Here is a 19,010-nt window from a genome sequence, read left to right as displayed (position 1 = left end):
TGAAATTTGTTTCCAATAAAGGAACTTATCATTTTCTTAGAAACATGGGAGAGAGTGCCAATTTTTTCCTGGTATATTAACAAAAGAAATTTGAAGTGAAAACATTCAGTTGACTTATATACAATATTCTTGCAAACAATTGAATCAAAGATTTGGAAAAGAATCAACCATTAAAATTAGAAAATCTTGTTCTTATGATTTATTTTTGTTATTGACTCAAATAATACAATAGTGCTTAAGAACACTGTTGGGTTGGTTATTAATTTTTTACTTCCTAATTTACACTCACTGAAAAAAGACTTGAATCGAAATAAGAGGTACGCATGGACATTCACATAAAGGCTATAGATATGTACAACTAACACAAGTTTGAACGAGCTAGATACATCCAACATGTTGATTAAACTTGCAAAATTAGAGATCTCGATACGAAGAAATTCAGATAAGGGGATATAATGTTTTGAATTTTCAAATAATCAATTTTCATTTTTTAAGATCTCGGTATTCATTTTTCCATTGGGTTCTTGTTCATATAGCTCTTTTTATCATTTGATGAACCTTTACTTCCCAATAACAAAATGTTTTTCTTTTGGGGATAGAAGAGAGTAAAATATAGTATCGAGTTTGTGAATCTGGATCTAAGCTAAGAATTTTTCATCAAGTGTTAATAGAGAGAAATTTTAGATTTCATGTCCAACAAACTAGATCCTACCTCTTTAACATCAAGGTGATGAATAACATTGTAATACAATGCTTTTGTACCTCACTACTTAGCAACAGATGTCCTTCATTCCGCTTTGAGAACAATCTTCATGAACTCGTAGACGAAGTAGCTTATGGAGGCAGAAGGTAACACCTGAAAATTCAGAACATGAAAATTGAGAATGGGAAAGTCTTGATAGTTAAAGAGATTTGAAAAGAAGAAGATGAATTCTAGAGATATACTTGAAATTTCGAATACTATAATCATATACATATGCAAGTCAATTGAACTGAAATACGACAATCCCTCTAGGTCTGAATGAAGTACAATTGCTGCTATTTATAGGAAGAGTGAAAAGGAAGGGAAAGGGTGAAAAGGAAGAATTTAGAGATGCCACCATCCCAGAATCTTGTGAACTCCATGCATATTGAGGAGCAGAACGGTTGGGAAGAACATTGTGTTCAGTTTCGGAGATTAAAATGAGTCCTTTTCCAATTAAAAAGTAATCTCAAACATAATGATATGGTTAAACAGGTACTGGTACCTGTAGTAAACTAGGGATTAGTCCTGCATATAGAGCTGGAACACCTCCCTGTTCAACAATCTTCGCACATGTTGCCAACGCACTCAGTTTAGATGCTCGGCCTTGCAATTGAAGATGTCTTCTAATGACCTCAAATGGATAAGTTGCGGCTTCAGCACAAGCACCAGCAATAGCACCATGAAGTAAGGTCCTCATAGGTCCCAACTCAAGCTGGTCAAAAGCATTGAGCTCTGCTCCCTGATTCTTCATATACTCTATTCTTTTTCTGCCTTCAGGTGAATGCAAATAAGCTGATTTTAATATGTCATATACACCATAGAAAACAGCCGCTGCTGGGGCCATACTCAAAATGGAGGGTACTAGTCCCTTATAAAGAGAGAAGAATCCTTCAGTTCTGATCACATGTTGAAAAGCTCCAACCACACCACCCAAGGCTTCTCCACCCCGTGCCACTAACTTGGTCCGGATCTGAAAGGTTTTAAATTATCAGCAACACAGGAAATAACAAAGCAGAAGCCAGAGAAAATCAACTTCCCCAATCATAAGGAGGATAATCAAATCTAATATGGACATTTCTGAAAAAAAGGAAAAATCAATAATAAGGACATCAGCTGATGTGAACACGTTATAAATACATACTTATTAAAAACAAAAGATTGTTACACATTCTTACAGAAGAGGAAATGCAAACTACTTCAACACAACTTCTTACATATTCAAATCAGAGACCTAAAAACTATGTACTAAAACCAGGGCTTTGATGCTAATGGTTGACAGAATATCATTCCATGCACTATGTTATATTAGGAGCATGTATCAAACCTGAATGATGAGGGAAAAACTAGTTTGGTCCATATTAAAAATAACAGACATTGTCCAGTACCCATTTTGCTGCTAGTTCCCTGATGAAGCTAAAATTGCTCTATTCTTCCATCTCATTCCTTGTTTTTCTCTTGGACAAAGCTGTTGTACTAATCCTTTCTTCTTTCTTCTTTATCAGTAGCTGCTGTACTAAATTTTATACAGGGCATTTCGCTCCTTCACCCTGCCATGTATGTCATCTTCAGTTGGGACCCTTCTATTATCTGTTTTAGAAAAAAAAAATCTAAATCCTAAACTTCTCTCGACTAAGTCAGTTTAATTCTAATCCAAAATGACACATTAAGATTCTTAGTTTTATTTTATTCAGTATTCCAAAAGTTTTCCCATCTTTTGGTACCTTATACATATTAATAAATAGCAAAAACAAAAAAGGATGTGCTTAAGGATCTTCTAGTCAGGATTCACAATGATGTGTTCTTGCTTGAGGACGAGAAGCTTAAAAGCCAGAGGAAGTTGATAAGAGTTTATTAATCATCAACCTCTTTGTCGACAGCCCAAGGCTTTCACTCAAGCACTGTCCCACCTCCCCATTCCTTTTTTTTTCAATAAGGACCAACCTCCCTGGTCCTTTCTGCCACTAGCTGGCTTTCCTTTCCCCTTGTTACACCACTATCTCCTTCCACAACTCACCAAGAAATACTAGAAAAACAAAAAAGGTTTAGAGGCAAAACCTGCTTGAAATGTTAGAACTCATCAACAGATGAATTAGAAACAGCGTAACCACCAAATGGATCATGTTTTCAATCAGCAACTGTAAAATATACGAGAAATAGGACAGTTATGGATCAAAATGGGATGGGTAGATGATTATTGACACTTGAAGATAAGGGATCCAAAACATCAACCTTCTTTCCTTCAAATCATAACTTTTTCATATAAAGAATCTCTTGTTTTTTGATTGTGCAATTTCCGATGCAAATCAAAGTCTAACAAAAAGATATCTCCTTTCTACCAGAAAAACCTATAATCAATGAATGACACAAGTCAAACTGACAAGCAGCTAGTATTTTGCAGAACTTAAACCATAAGATTATGTGACATAATACCTCTGTTTTTACTCCATATGTTAATTTTATAATTTTAGTCCTATTTTCGGATTTCACTTGTACTTGCAGCCTTCCTTATTGGATTCAGCTAGAAGGTGAGAAATTGTACTGAAGGAAGGGAAGAACCATGAGCAACATAAAGGATGTTTTCTAAAGAAGAGAAAAGAGCTCTCTTATTTTCCTTTCTCTAGCTATTTGTGGATTAGAAATGTACTAGTAAAGAAAACAATTACATAGAAAAGAAGTTCTTTTGACAGTTCTGTCAACAGCTAGATCAAAATGTAAAATTAATGCACTGACAGTTTTATGTGTTTATACACGATCTTAGATGGGCTTAGTGAAAATTAGAAATATCAAAAGGCTTAAAAAAATGCAAATTTCCATCTCATGACTTACAGTGTCCAGTGGTAAGCACATAACAGTAGCAGTCACACCAGCTGCAGCACCAGCAACAAACCGCTCGATGTTAGTAGTTTCTTCATTTCCTGATAATCTTAGGAGTTGCTTTCTGTATGTGTCAAAAGCACAAAAATTAACTGCCTTAAAAGGAGCAGTACGAAGTATATTAACCAAGTTCCCTTTCCAAAAGCCTCTCAAGCCTTGAGTAACTGCAATTGTTTTGATGAGCTCCAAGAGGTGCTTCTGTTCACCACGAACTATATATTCCAGCTTTAGTCTTTCAAGTGGAGCAACAACAGTTCTGCAAAAACAAGATTTATTCAAACAGAGTTGAAGCAAAAGGTAATTGTAAGCAGAACTTGAGTTCAAGATCAATGTGAAGTTAACTACTTTAGAAGGTATATAGAAGGATAAACTAAACTATCTTTTACCCTTTTTTTTTTTTTTTTTGGAAATTGGTACATTGTATCTTTTACCAATTTTACTATTTTAACTACTAACAAACGTCAAATAATCAAAAAGAAGTAAACATGTCTATTGTGTTAGTTTATACAATTACTTGTCGACTCTGGCCATCACAATATCAGAGAGGACAAGAAACAAAGAACAAGAACAGGGAATCAGAACCATATGGAGACTTGAAAAAAGTGTCCAGAGGCTCAGAAAGAATGAAGAAGTAAATTAACCAGGAATGGATGGACAAGCTCGTATTCCAAATAAAAATGATGGACCAACCCTCTCTCTCCTCAATATGAAGCTCCCACGATGGTTTCAGAATAAAAACCATTCCAAAATTTCATCTAGGTGCAAACTGCAGAGAACTCCTAAAGATGATTAAGGCAATTTGTAAGCTTCATATATTTACTTACCAAAAGGAGGGGGACAAGGGGAATACAAAATTTAACTTCTTTCTATTCAGAAACAGTATGATTAAGAATAAGTTAAAAACTTGAGCATAAGGAATATCTAGAGGCTTAATCCAAATTAAAGGATTTTATTGGAAGTATTCAGATTAAAAATTGTATTAGGTCAAAACGTAATCTTCCTCTTTTCAATATGAATGTCTTGTTTGACTTTTTAAAAAGATTTAAGAACCTCTCTCCTGCCCTCCGGCAAAAACAAAAAAAAAGGAAATAACACTAAACAACAATGATTTTAAAAGGTCATAGCATTGTAGAAATATGGATGACTTGATGAGTAACAGGTCGAACTTTTTGGGTAAAAGCTTACTTCAGATTCATCTCTATGTTGGAATGGAGTATAGAAAGTGTATCAAAGAAAAACATGATGCTTTTGGCTTAAGAAGATGGACGTTGATTTGATGGAGATCTGGAAAAAACACAATATTCATCTAATGTAGAGTAACTGAAAAGTGAGACAAAGGTTCAAAGCTTGAGCAAAATGGATGACCGTGCATGCCTTAAAAACATTGATTTATGACTTAACAGAAAATAGGCCTTTGATTCTGAAAAGAAGGCCAAGACAAAGGAGGGATATCCTAGTGAAAGAGGCCCACTAACTCAATGAGGTTGGGGTTGCGAGTCACCAAGGGAACAAAATAGGGGAAGGGCCACAGTTTGCTCCTGAATTGTGGTGCTTAAGTGGTGGGGTTTACCATATCTAATAAGGAATGTAAGACCAGACACCACACCATATCCTAATGTTACATTGGACATTCTTTTACCTCAAAACAACAAGAGAAGGATAACTAGACCCATGACACTTTCATTCGTGACAGCAGCATAGTGATATGGGATTATCTAAAGTAACTATGTCCACAGTGTGACTTGTTTGACAGAGCCTCAGATTCTTTTTACTGTTATTAATCTCTCTTGATTAACCATTACAGCTTCTTACCCCAAGGTAGAAGAATACCAGGATAAATCTCCAACAAAGACTCATCCATTTCCCAGCACTTATACATTTGGAAAACAATTAACGGAAACCATCACCTTTCATGGCATTTCCTCCATATTTTATTCATATCCTATATTGAAAATTCAGTCTTCTCTGCATTATTGTTTTTCTGTTATGAAAATCAAACCCTTTCTCCCTCATATCCATCCATATTTACAGCTTTTTTGCTATCATATATTTGAAACTTCATTGTCCATTCCTTGTTTCTTAGAATTCCATCTTTCAGATGCAACTAAAGATATGGCGGTGTTGTAGATAGGGTCAACTGAGAAGGTCTGGAAGCTTTCACAGACAACCAAGACCAAGAGAGACAGACAACTGCCATCAATACAAATAAGCCAGTTTATACATTCTTTTATAGCATTATAGTTATGAAAATTTTAAGTTGCTTTTTCTGTTCACGCATGGTTTTTCTGTAGTTATTTATGAGGCCAGAAGATATGAATGCACAGCAACCCCATTGCGCCATGGGGAAAACCTCCGAAGGTGCCACTTAAGAGTTACCAGCAAGAATAGACTAGAAAACGGAATCCTAAGTGGATCAAATAATGCCCTCGTGCATTTTAAACTTTTTCCTTATATTTTGTTAAGAGAACACACCATCTAGCTCCCTGATTATTGTACTTGCTTTTGAAATGTGCACAAGGAAGAAAGAAGGTAAACTTCCACGGCAAGCAGTTTTGCCTCAAAGGCAGTATGGGAAATTCCCCCACAGTTTAAGTATTTACATAGGAGATCAAGTGCAAGGAAGCAATAAAAAAAGTCATCTATGTAATAATTCCTCCAGGCTATGATGAAAATCCACTCTGTTAAATAGGAGACTGACAAGTAATACTATGTTTGCAGCGTATCTTGTTTCTTATCTCCACCTCCTACAAAGCATTTGTCATTGTTCTGCCAACTAGACCCCAAACAATTATGGAGTTACTCAATATATATATATAGAGAGATATGAAGTTATGCATAATGCAACAACTCTACACAGCGAACACCAAAAGTAATCAATCATCAATCAACTATGCATTGACCAAACCAGTTGTGTTGGCTATATATATATCCTCTACACCCATTCCATTATGTTCAGATTCATTTTCTTCCAACAAAACCATGTAATTAATTTGTCTTTTTAGGTTACTTTGGAATTCTATAAAACAACTTGAAACCTCACATTAATTTCCTTCACAATTAAGTGTCTAACCAAAAGGCTCCTAGCAAACACTAGATCTAATTTCAGTAAAATGACAACTCAGCTTAGTCTTTCAATTTGTTTGAATGCCTAAACCATGAGCTAGATTATGAATGAATTCCATATCCACTGTTCAAACTATCAAGACTCCTACCAGATTAGTAATGAGGTCAAAGTGGCAAGGTAGGGGGTGTTAAAAAACTTGGGTTTCGAGATCTAATTTTCCCCAAAGCAGGATAACTCTATATATAGTTATTCGCCCCTTCATTGTCAACAAAATTAACTACTTCTCCCTTATATGGGTGTACTTGACTAGGTGTGAGTTGTAACTGTTACATTCGATCTTTTCAATCTTTAATCTCCCTAACATGGATTTCCTTGTATCATGTCACTCCACTCAAATTTGGAAAAATTCCCCTCTTAAGACTAAGAAAATTATGATGACCCAAAGATAATAATAACATCAATAAGCAAAAATCATAAGCTGCAGTAATTATTTTTCTTCAATCCAAAATTTGGCAGAGTCATTATTCTGCGTCACAAAGAAGATAATGATATATTGAAAACTCTCTCCTCTACATGAAGTAGCTCGTTATTTCCCTTATACCTCCTATATATTACATCTCGAAATTCAATCACAACTTGCCAAATGGCACTAATAAAACAAAGCTGTGTTGCTCGGACTCTTCAAAAATCCCAACGAGTGCGGTCGGATTCGCCAAAAGTAGTGTATTTTTGAAGAATCCAAGACGGGTGCGGCATCAAAAGTGAAGAGTCCGTGCAACTAAAAAACAAAGTGATACTAGGATATCAACAACAGATCCCCAATAACTAATTTGATATTCCGAGTAAGTTCAAACTACTGTCAGTGTACGACAACAACAGCTCGGTGTAATCCCACGAGTGCGGTCTGGGAATATAGAGAGTCCGCGGTCCTTACTGCTACTTAAGTGCAGCAAATGGAAGTATTTACTAAAAGGATAAACAAGAAAAGAAATCAACAACATAGATACTGGACAAAAAGCACTAACCTTGTTAGTATATACCAAAAGGATAAACGACAAGTAAAGAAATCAATAACGCAGATACGGCAGAAAAGCACTAACCTTGATACCATTGCAGCAACTGCTCCAGCCCACAAATGTTTGCTGGTGTTCATTGCACCACGTCCCCGTAACCCAATATTTCGCTTCTTCACAACCCCATCGCCGACACTAGACTCTTCCACCTTTGGACTCTCGTCTCCATTACTCAACAAACATTCACTGGAATTCCCAACAACATCAGTATTCTTCTTAAGTGACAAACTCAAACACAAGAAATTACCCCCAATACCGGCACGAACACTCTTTTTTTCTCGCCGGAAAATTGGTCCACTACGACGAGAAATGGGAGAATGTAACTCACTGGAATCATCAATTGATGATATTTTTAGAAAACTAGATGTAATTGAAGAAGGAATCAACGGTTCAATAAATAATCCACCAGAAAACAAAATTGTATCTGGATTTTCTACAAGTGTGAGACTTTCTAAGTGTTTAAACCAAATAGTATGAACTCCAGTCATTCTAAATTCTACAGTATAGTGAAGCTGAGGAGAATTTTGATGGCATTCAATGGGATAATGGAAGGGAAAATGTCAAAGTCAGCTTTGCTTGTGTCGCCGCACTGAGCAGCTTCAGCCTTGTTGATTATTTTTTGTGTGGTTTGTACACCATTATTAAACTACCCAAAAAAAAAATATCATTATTATTGCAACTATTAAGTGCAGGCCCTATATAATAGTAATTATATAGCTAATTGAAATGAAGAAAGTAAAAATAGAATATGGTTGTAATATATTTGAATGTTGATTTCAAATAGAATATGGTTGTAATATATTTGAATGTTGATTGAAATCGTTGTAACAATATCAAATTTAGGTAGGATTTGTTATCTCATAAATTATTTAATAGTGGAATCATTATAAATAGTAATTTATCCCGTTGAATAATTATATATTTTTGAAATATATTAGTATTAAGTAGTACATGAATAATAGATTCTGCTCAAAATTTGAGATTGTTATAATAAGTTCGATTAAAATTTAAATATATTTTAATTTTTTTTTTCAAAAGTAAAAAATATGATAAATTGTAAGTGTGGTAGTGTGCTTGTCTTGAGAGTTAAGTGTTTTGATAAATTGAAAGTGTGGTAGTGTGTTTGTCTTGAAAGTTAGTATTTTGATGGTTGACACATGTATTTGATGAAAAAAAGATATGAATAATGTCATTAAGTCTAATGAAATGACTCCTATATATCATTCATATTTAGGGGATACAAGAGAAAAGGATAGAAAAAATTAGATTTTATCATATGGCAAAATTTGATAGTAATTAGATAAGGTATGTATTATTAGTGGATATTTCATTAGTCTTCAAATATTTGCGTCTTTATTAAAAACATTTTTTTTTAAATATTAGTTACTGAAATTATTTGTTTTCACTCTAATCTTAATAGTAATTATTCATTTCAACTACTCAAATAAGGAGAAAGTATAGTCATCACACAAATAAGGGTAAATATCTTCTTAATTAATGTTTTCTTAGTGAGCTATTTTAAGTGTGTAAAAATATGATAAATATTTTAAAACGAAAGAAAAAATAGCATAAAATATAAATGAAAAAATAACATAAAATATGATTAAAAAAATATCAATATTTTGAATAGGACAATAAGGTGTTCCAGGAATCGTTTGCGGAAAGCCTTTGTTTTTTGTTTTTATTTTTTCAATATAGACACAGAAATATTTTTTAAAGATCACTTTGTTATAAAAAAAGAAACAGAAATAGAATTACAAAATAGGGAAGGAATTATCACTAATACAATTAAATTTTATATAACTAATCAATTGAAAAATATGACATGATATTTAAATTAATCGAGATTCAATACAAATTCAAACACAAGTACCTGTATTTAAGTAATTAAGGTCCAAGGGCCTATTTGTAAATTGTAATCCTCCCACCTCATTTTATTTTTCTTCTATTTTGTGCAGCAACAAGCAACAAAAAATGAAATAAAAAAAATGAGACATGAAAATATCTCCCGGCTCACCGACTTATAAATACCGCATTTCCTTCGCGCCATTACATTTCGAATGTTCATTCCCCCAGACTCAACGTTCAACTGAGAGAGAATTGCAGAAGACGATCGGAGATTCCTTTTCCTGAATTTTCTTCTCCGAGACAGTCTAATTCTCAATACGAACACTGAGAGCTAAGTTCACAGAGCTAATAGCTTCGATTTTTCGATTTCTAGGGTTAACATCCTTGCTTTGTGATCGCAAGGCCACAAAAATTAACGTCGTAGGATTCCTACTTCGTGTATGTAGGGGAATTCGATAAGTTTTTGCGTTTGATTTGAAAATGAGTAAGCTTTTAGGGTTATCAGGCATGAAAGGCCTCGATCACTTCAAATCGCTGTCAGGATCTGGTGTAGGAGCTGCGAAAACGATGTCAATACCTACGCGCATGTCTTCGGACATGGTTTCTACTGGAAGTTTTGCGAATCTGAAGCTTACAGCAGGTAGTATTTTCATGTATTAGCGTTCTAAATTTTCTGAAGAAATGGATACATTTTCTTATAAACTGTTCATGTTTTTCTATCGTCACCAGAGAAATTGGTGAAGGAGCAAGCTTCTGCTAAAACTGATCTGCAATTGGCGGTAAATTGGTTGAACTGTTCGAATTGAACGCCAATGCATGGTTTTGTGATTTTGTGTGTTTGTGTGTTTGCGGTATCTTTCTATGTCTTTCCCATTATGTGCGTGTGTTGTGTGCCATAGATTCAGCTATCAGGTGTAGGATTTTATAGAACACAAAGTCCTCTATATGTTCATATAAATGCAAGTATTAGGTTTCACGTCTAAATTTGAACTCAATAATTAGTAATTTCACTTGTTCTCTAATTACACACCGTGTAATGCAGAGCTCAAAGTTAAAGAAGTTGACTGAAGAAGTTCACGTGCTAGAAGAAAAATTGAAAAATGCATACAATGAAAATGCTAAGTTGAAAGTGAAGCATAAAGAAGACGAGAAGCTATGGAAAGGACTGGAATCTAAATTTTCTTCAACAAAGACCTTGTGTGATCAGCTAACTGAAACCTTACAGCACCTAGCTGGTGTGGTTCAAGATGGTATGTAAGCGGAACTTTCCTTTGAAGAATTTCCAGATGCAGAGAAGATGGAACAATCCTTTCTAGCTTTTAATATTGTTTTTCTGATTGTGCACTTGAACTCTACAGCTGAGAAAGACAAGGCATCTTTTGAAGATAGACAATCTGCAATTTCTGTTGTTGTTGATAACTTGCAAGACGACTTGAAATCCCTCTCTTTGAGGTTGGAATCCTCCGAAGAAACTGTTAGAAATTGTAAGTTATTGAATGCTTTATTGTGCAATATGATTCATCCTCAATTAAGAAATTCTAAGTAGTCAGAAATCTTATCTGCTGCTGAGTAACTAGAGAATTATGCTTCTTAGATCCTAATGTTTATAGATTCTAACATGTTTTTGGGTTGTCACTAAAGGTAAAAGGGAGCTGAATGAACTTGGTATTGAGAAGGAGAAAATGAAGAACTGTTTCATGGTTGAACAGAGCAAATGTACTAGTGTAATTGAGGAGAAAGGTAAATAGCTATGATCTAAGAGCTTTTGTGCTTGCACCTTAACTTTCTAGAAATAGCAGATGTTGCGTAAAAATGGCTCTACTGTCTGCATCAGCAAGCTAATCCCCTCTTCTTATATTTTTTTTAGTTCTGTTGTCTATCAGATACCAGTGCCCTTTGGTTGATTCATTATGGACCTCACTGAAAAAAATTTACTTAAGCAGCTCAAGTTCTATTTCACTTTTATTACATGGTCGATTTGTTGGTGAACAATCTATGACTGTCTGCTCTTAATTACATAAGAAAGCTCGTAGACTTGTCTGTAGTTATATAAATGCCCATAGATTCTCTTTTTCGAATCAAGGGCTTGTGATTCAAGTATTTTTTGAGTATATAACTGTTGAGTCCCACATTGTTTGTGGGATGGACACTTGGGCTTCCTCACCTCGTGAGCTAGCTTTTCTAGTTGAGTTGGGCCTAGATTCCATTTCAGAGCACTCAAAGTTCTTGGATTCGAGTCTCACCATCCATTATTCTTTTATAAAATTCCCCATGATTAGCCCCATGAAAATAATCAGGCCCACATGTGAGGGGTCGTGTTGAAGAGATAATTAAGTCAATAAAAGTGTGCTCTCTTGGAAAGCTTAAGCTTTTAGATGAGATGGTCCCACACTTCAGCAACAAGATCTGTCTTTTATGTTATGCTGCTACTGAAACTGTTTACAGTAATTGGAAACAGTTTGTTTGACAATTCAGTTAAAGTCAGCTGTCATTTGACATTCTTCTCTCTCTATCCATTGGAGTTCATACTGTGCGCTTTAATATTCTTTTAACAGAAACTTTTCAGAGTCTTAGTTTCTCTGTAAAAGGTGTTAGCTCCTTAGGACATTTGTCTTGTTAATTAGAAAGGGGATGTTTTCCTGTTATGCTTCATTTCTGTTTAACAAATGTTCTACTGCTGACATAGTCCTAAACATCTCTAGTTTCGTTATAATTTTACCTCTTGGTAACTTTCCCAGTTCTAATTACTTTTCTCCCTTTATTTACATGTTTCTTTCTTTTAATTTTTCATAAGATGCTATGATCAAGGAGTTTGAAGTTACTGTAGCAGTTAATGGACTTGCAGTGGAGAATTTGAAGAATAAGTTGGAAGAATTACATATTGAATCACGATTAAAAGAAGTTAAACTGGAGGACTTGAGAACTGCCAAAATGAATGTGGAGAAAGAAAAGAGTGATCTTGTATCTAAAAATAACGAATTTGCTGAACAGTTAGATACATCACTTCAGGAGATAAAGAACCTTAATGAGTTTGTGAATGAAATGGTGGTGAAGCTTACTGATCTGGATAGTCAAAGTCTTGCCTTTGCGGAGAAGATTATTCAGCTTACTGCTTTATTTGACTCTGGTTTTGAAATGATGAGAGAGAGGGGGGAACTTGCTGCTCAGCATGCTCAACAAAAGTTTGGCAAGCTCCAGGATCAATATACAAGCATTACATCAGAGAAAAATGCTCTACTGTTGGCTAATAAGGACTTGAAGGATAAGGTCTCTGCACTTCAGAAAGAACAAGAACATGCAATGGTGCAGCACGCTCAAGAATCCCTTTTAGCAGAAGATCAAATTAGAAAATTGGAGTCTGAAGTAGAACTGCTTCTTTCCAAGAAGGAGAAGATGGAACTGCTGATTAGCAAGCTGCAGGAGAATATTGTCACTCTATCAGATAGTTCAAAACTATCGGAGAATGAAATGGTCAATTCTTCTCACAAGATATTCATGCCTAGTTGCAGTGTCCGAATTAACATAACATGCTCAATTTTCATATCTTGCAGCAAAATTTATCATTGAAACTCTCTGAGATGGAAACAGAGAACAAAGACCATATTGGAAAGCTTCAATCAGACATGCAGAAAAAGGAAGATGAGATTCATGTTTTACGCAAGGAAATTGACAATTACACGGAAACAGTGGATTCACTGGAGAAGCATGTTACAGAGATTAACAATAAATTGGAGGAGAAAGATCAGCTTGTTCAGGAACTTCAGGACAAGGAGAAGCAGTTGGAAGCTGACAGAGAAAAGGTTTTTACTACGGATACTTTTAGTTCTACAAATTCTATTATAACCAATACAATGTGTTCAAGTGACTAGTGTTTTGCACCTTGTTGCAGATTCAGGCATCTTTGCTTGCTGCTGAAAGCAAGCTCACAGAATCCAAAAAGCAGTATGATCAGATGTTAGAAAGCAAACAGCTAGAACTTTCGAGGCATTTAAAAGAATTATCCCAGAAAAATGATCAGGTTAACCTTGAAATATTATTTCTGTTGTTTTCTCTGCACTTGTTTGATCCTACCCCTACAAGTTACGATCGTAAGATCTTGCTCAGGCCATCAGTGACATTCGGAGGAGGTATGACTTGGAGAAGTTGGAAAGTGTCAATCTAGAGAAGGAGAAGGTAGCTACTAATTCTTATGGTAAAGGACATTTGAATGGAAAAATACTGTATGCCTTTCAGTTTTTTTATTAATCTTCAGGCTGAAAAAATTGTTGGGGAGATGGAAAAGAATTGTGAGTTAAAGCTGTCGGAATGCAGAGAAGAATCTAAGCAGAACTTGAAGCGTGTACAGGAAGAACATGCTAATTTGGTATGTGTTGGAAAGGATGCACCATTATCATTTACTTCTTTAGGATCATGAAATCTTCTATATTTTCTTATGAATTCCAAAATTGGCAGTCTGATAATTCTACTTATCCCTTCTTTAAAGTCATTCTTTGCACACAGTTCAGTTTTTCATTTGTGTATTTCTAGTTCGACTCCTCTCAGATATTAGTGTTTCAGTTCCATTGAAGTTCATAGTAATCTTTCATGATTCTCACGCTTATTTGTTAAGGTTGTAGGGGAACTCTTGAGAACGATGATTTCATCCAAAAGTTTTGTGGTTATTTATATGAATTATTGAATTTTTTATGATTATCTGGGAAAATGAATTTTTGGATCTTGCTTAGATCTTTTCAAAAGCAGCTTTTCAAGGCTTAAAATGATGTTTAAGGCTCAAAAGTAAATTTTTGAGTAGTTCGTACTGGAATCACGATGGTGAGCGGGCAACTCAAATGTGATTTTTTCACACGTTTGTTGAAGTTACCTTCTTCAATGCAACTTTTCCCAAAATTGAACTCTATTCAATTTCCTACATGACCTTTCCTCATGCTAGCCAATGTGAAATATCTACAGAATATGTTGGATATGATTAACTTGCAATCTGTTAGTATGATCATCTAACAAAGTAAAAGATCATTATACTAATCCCATTTGTTATATCTAATGGATTCTATTTTGTCCACCATATATCTGGAGGGCCGTTAAGCTAAGAAATGCTGCTTAAGAAACATAAAACCATCTCTTTGCTTTACTATTTAATTCAGATAATACCGACACTTCTTGAGCTTCGAAGACAGAAGCTTGTGAATATGTTGAGAACATACTTCATTTAGCCAGTAGCTGAAGCATTTTGCTGCAGGTATGTCAGATTCAGCAAGCACACAGCAAGAAGGAAATGAGTCTTGTTGCCAGTCACAATGAAGAGCTAAAAAGTTCCCACTTTCACTATGAAAATGAATTGAGAGAGGTCAATTTTCGTAAACTTTAGTTTATGTGTATTGGAAAAATTATTCTACCTGTATATTGCTTTAGCAGCTGATGTGTCATATTTATTTCAGAAAACAAATTCAATGAGGAACGAACATGAAGCTCAGTTGAGAGCTCTGAGACTTGAGCTTGAGGATAATAGCAGAAGACTGCAGGAGGAGTTGTATATGCAGAAGTCTAAAGTATGTTCTAATTGATTTCTCTCCACATTGAGTTTTTGTCTTACTGTTCATGTGTCATCTCAGGAGGAAAAACAGAGGGCTCTTTTGCAGTTGCAGTGGAAAGTAATGGGAGATAATCCAGAAGAGGAAGAAGTGACTTCAAAGAAGGTTTGACTCTTTATTCATTAGATAAGACTTATGCCCGTCTTTTACCCAGTTTCTATCTGCAATCACTTCTTAGTTCAGTGGTTCCTTTGAATCCTTTCTGATTCAATAGATACTTCCTGAGGATTTAAATTTGATTATCAAAGCTTCTTGTGGTATAACTTATAAAAAAATAATTGTCAGTTATATAATCACATAGCTATACAAAGTCATTGCGGTTGATTTACTAACATATAAATCTGCTGATTGAAGTTTTAAATTTATATGCACAAATAAATTATGTATACTCCCATATTAGGTAGCCCTGTTGTTTTTATAAGGTAAGGTAAACCCATATTTGGTAATGCTTACAAGTTACTATTACAGAAATTAATATGTGTTATATAGTTGAACCTTGTATCTTCAAATTGTATCATGCTGATCACCGAGTGTAACTACAACATTTGTTCACCTCCCTGAGATTTGTTGGGTATGACTGGCTACATGAGAACAAATGAAAAAGATGCCAAAACTTGACGTATGATATAGATTTTCACTTGTTATGTTTTTTATCTGAACTGAAAGAGATGTGGAAGGATCAATTTGGTTGCTACTTGAGGGGGATTCTGAACACTTTAAATACAACAATAAACAACATACCCAGTGAAGAACACTTTAAAGACAACCAATCTAACTTCAACCGTCATTGCTCAAAATTTGTGAAATTTGCAGAACTACTGTTGCTCGGTGACAAAAAGAAACCCACCTGATAGTGGCAAACCACCTGTGAGAGCTGAAGCTAAGGATGTGGTAAACGTGCAAAGCAACAGATCATTCTGGTTTGCTTTCAATTTTCTAAACTAGCATGCTGGTCTTGGCTTATGTTTCAATGTTTTCGTAGGATTCACATTATCTGGTTGGAAATCAAATACCTGTATCAAATTTGTTAAGGAAAGTTGAGCAGGTGAATTCAGGAAGTCTGCCCCAACATAGTAGGAAGGTTAGTGGTTAACTGCAGTTATCACTAACTCAAACAGTTCAGCTGAATTAGCTTTCTGCAACATTAGCTTGCGAATAAGAAACACATAGTTCTGTAGAGTGAGTTAGCTGATGCCATATCATGGGGCATGCACTTTTATGGATTCATGTTGTATTAGATAATTGGTATCTAGCATCTGGATTACACTCTGATTTCATCTCCTTCAGTGGAGATTCATATCAACATATGACCTGAATTCTTCTGCATGTCTTCTCTCACTGTTCCTCACTTTGTAAATTCCAGGTGACTCATCATGAGTATGAAGTTGAAACCACAAATAGTAGAATAATCACGAAACGAAGAAAAACAAAAAGCACAGTCATGTTTGATGTATGTAAAATTTAATTCTTAACAGCATTGCTGGTTGTCATTACCTGATTCCAGTATGTCACTAGATTGCTCGCCTGCCAATGTAAATGATGAGTCTGACTTCTATATTACTGTATTATGAAAGGATCCATCAAAACACAAGAAGAGAAGGACACCCAAGGTGAAGACTCCCAAAGAGATTATTGGGGTATGACTCATTCATTACCTCCTTTTTGTTCACTTGCCATCTTACTGGATTCCAGTATATCAAAGTTGCCACCTGTCGTTATGCGTCTATGCCAATGTTTAGATAAGTTTAGCGTTGATATTGCTGTATTATGAAAAGTTCCATCAAAGCACGATAAAAGAAAGACCAAAATCAAGACCCCTGGAGATTTTATCAGGATATGAACCATTATTTGACCCTGTTGTGTTTTCACTTTCCATTCATGGTCCTTTGTACCTTAATCTAAGAAAAGATCATGTCTCCTTAATTGGTGCCTTGAAAGCTTAACTAGCTAAAAGAGTAACATGATACAGACAAATCTCCATACTTATCTTGTTCTAACATCAATTATTTAATTTTGAATGCAGGTTGTTATAAAAGGTCAGCCAAAACCTGCAAACATAGGTGATTTGTTCTCAGAAGGATCTCTGAATCCATATGCTGATGATCCCTATGCATTTGATTAAGAGGTACTATTAAGCGTTCTGATTGCAGAAATCTGAGAAAGAAAACTTCATTTCTCTTCTTGTGATGCCTGTGCTGCACACTATCAATCAGTTCCCAGTGCATTCATTAATTTGTCCATCTAAAGAAATAGCTACCGAGAGTAAACACACATGTTTGAGCAAACATTTCTTTCACCTGTAAGAAGAAAGAAGAAAGTTTTATCTCGTTATCTGATACCAGAAACCTTTCAGTAATAATAATGTAACTTCTTCCTGCAATCAGCCTATGCTTCATTGAATAACCTCTTCCCCACTCCCCAACCCCTTCTCGGTAAATTTACTGCTACGGATTCAACGCCCACATTTTTCAGCACATATTTCATATGACTTGATAGAAGAGTAATTATTAACTTGTGTGCTTTTGCAGCTTTATCAAGAGTGTTGAGCATCACATCCTTGTTTAGTTTCTTTCTTCTATCAATGCCTTTAATTGTCAACTTTATTCCCTTCTCAGGTGAAGAAGGTACTACTCCAGAGTGTTTATTACAAGTGATGCTTGACCTGTAAATTCGTGCATGCTGATTCTTTGATGGTAGGCGTATATTTGTTTGTTTCATATGTAGCAAGGAACTATAATTACTTTTCTCGCAAAAATGAAAGAGAGCCTATATCACTGCAGTTAGTATGTGAAGAAATTGTGGGAAAATTAGCTTTGATTAGAGTTCGATAGGAGGGGAAGTGCAGCAGTGTAAAGTCCCCAGCTGCTTAGAACTACCTATATTGTTTTGTTATGTGCTTTCCAAACTGTATAAGATCAGCTTTGGTTATACGTTTAGGTGGATATTTCTTTAGATTAGTAAAACTAACGCACAAAGTCGCCGACCTTCTTCCCAACATATGCACACGCAGATAGTAATTCCGGGGTCTCTCTATACGTCTCAAGGGAACACTAGAATCAAATAACTAATACTCTTTAGAAAAAAACAAAAATCTATACCCTCTCCTACATTCACTTTTGTTTCTCTGTTATATTAAAAATATATTTTCACTTTTCATGTATCTTATTTAAATAGATATACTTCAAATTACTTTTCGAGACTTAAAAAAATATATATATCAATTATTTTTTGGTGATTAGGACAAAATGCTCAACCCCTCGCTGTATAGAGGCGTAATTGGATAAAGTATAGGATGCGTCATCTTCGTGCCAGTAAGTTGTAAATGACTTTATTTGAGTTACAACTTACAATACTATTAAAAGACGGGGTTTTATATACTCTACTCATCAAACTTTTTTTAATTTAAGCTATTGAGTAAATGGTTATCTAAATTTATTTTTGAAAATGCATTCCCTTCATTTTATTTTATTTAGCCTCTTTATTATATTTATATTTTATATTTTTTATTAGTTTATTTTAGTAAAATTAAGAAAATTTTACTACTACTTTTTTTTCCCTCATACTATTCTTGTATTGAGTTCATACGCATTTGATGAAAAAGTAGTACCGTTTAGGCGTTTACTCATGGCAACCGACAGGGACAATTACATGATGCATTTGCGATTGTAAAGGGAAAAAAAATTTCCCTAATAAGCGCACATATCTCATACTCGTGCCGTCTGCTGCCGCTGAAAAGATAATTTCAATTTAAATATAGCAGCATATAACGTGAGTCATGTGCACTTGTAAACATACTCCCTTCATTTTCATTTAGTTGT

The 19,010-nt window shown here is 34.9% G+C and overlaps 2 protein-coding genes across 2 annotated transcripts; one reads left to right on the top strand and one right to left on the bottom strand.

The window, feature by feature from the left end:
* Nucleotides 1–458: 458 nt before the first annotated feature.
* On the bottom strand, nt 459–8,437 carry LOC101254083 (probable mitochondrial adenine nucleotide transporter BTL3). Its single transcript, XM_004237861.5, has 4 exons — nt 7,784–8,437; nt 3,572–3,875; nt 1,248–1,715; nt 459–856 (listed from the first exon to the last, which is right to left on the bottom strand). Exons 1-4 carry the CDS (start codon nt 8,242–8,244, stop codon nt 788–790), a joined length of 1,302 nt encoding a protein of 433 aa, XP_004237909.1. The 5' UTR covers nt 8,245–8,437; the 3' UTR covers nt 459–787.
* Nucleotides 8,438–9,718: 1,281 nt separating this feature from the next.
* Nucleotides 9,719–18,128, top strand: LOC101267307 (synaptonemal complex protein 1-like). The gene is made up of 19 exons (XM_004238479.4): nt 9,719–10,244; nt 10,334–10,383; nt 10,647–10,854; nt 10,963–11,088; nt 11,246–11,344; nt 12,399–13,075; nt 13,156–13,404; nt 13,494–13,622; nt 13,709–13,777; nt 13,857–13,967; nt 14,841–14,948; nt 15,040–15,150; nt 15,214–15,297; nt 16,006–16,083; nt 16,175–16,273; nt 16,556–16,642; nt 16,767–16,829; nt 17,216–17,317; nt 17,808–18,128. The coding sequence occupies exons 1-18, from the start codon at nt 10,085–10,087 to the stop codon at nt 17,312–17,314; spliced, it is 2,607 nt and encodes an 868-aa protein (XP_004238527.1). The 5' UTR covers nt 9,719–10,084; the 3' UTR covers nt 17,315–17,317; nt 17,808–18,128.
* Nucleotides 18,129–19,010: the final 882 nt, after the last annotated feature.

Source organism: Solanum lycopersicum, chromosome 4 (genome assembly GCF_036512215.1).
Source record: "Solanum lycopersicum chromosome 4, SLM_r2.1".
Lineage (NCBI taxonomy): Eukaryota > Viridiplantae > Streptophyta > Magnoliopsida > Solanales > Solanaceae > Solanum > Solanum lycopersicum.
Note: the sequence above shows the minus strand (reverse complement) of the source record. Positions and strands in the feature narration are given on the sequence as shown.

Coding starts and splice junctions, on each gene's coding strand:
- LOC101254083 (XM_004237861.5), bottom strand. CDS start 8,244: ATGACTGGAGTTCATACTATTTGGTTTAAACACTTAGAAAGTCTCACA. Junction 3,876..7,783: donor GTTGCTGCAATGGTATCAAG/GTTAGTGCTTTT, acceptor TTGTTTTTGCAG/AACTGTTGTTGCTCCACTTG. Junction 857..1,247: donor TAATCCCTAGTTTACTACAG/GTACCAGTACCT, acceptor CTGAATTTTCAG/GTGTTACCTTCTGCCTCCAT.
- LOC101267307 (XM_004238479.4), top strand. CDS start 10,085: ATGAGTAAGCTTTTAGGGTTATCAGGCATGAAAGGCCTCGATCACTTC. Junction 13,968..14,840: donor AGGAAGAACATGCTAATTTG/GTATGTGTTGGA, acceptor ATTTTGCTGCAG/GTATGTCAGATTCAGCAAGC. Junction 16,830..17,215: donor CTCCCAAAGAGATTATTGGG/GTATGACTCATT, acceptor TTTTGAATGCAG/GTTGTTATAAAAGGTCAGCC.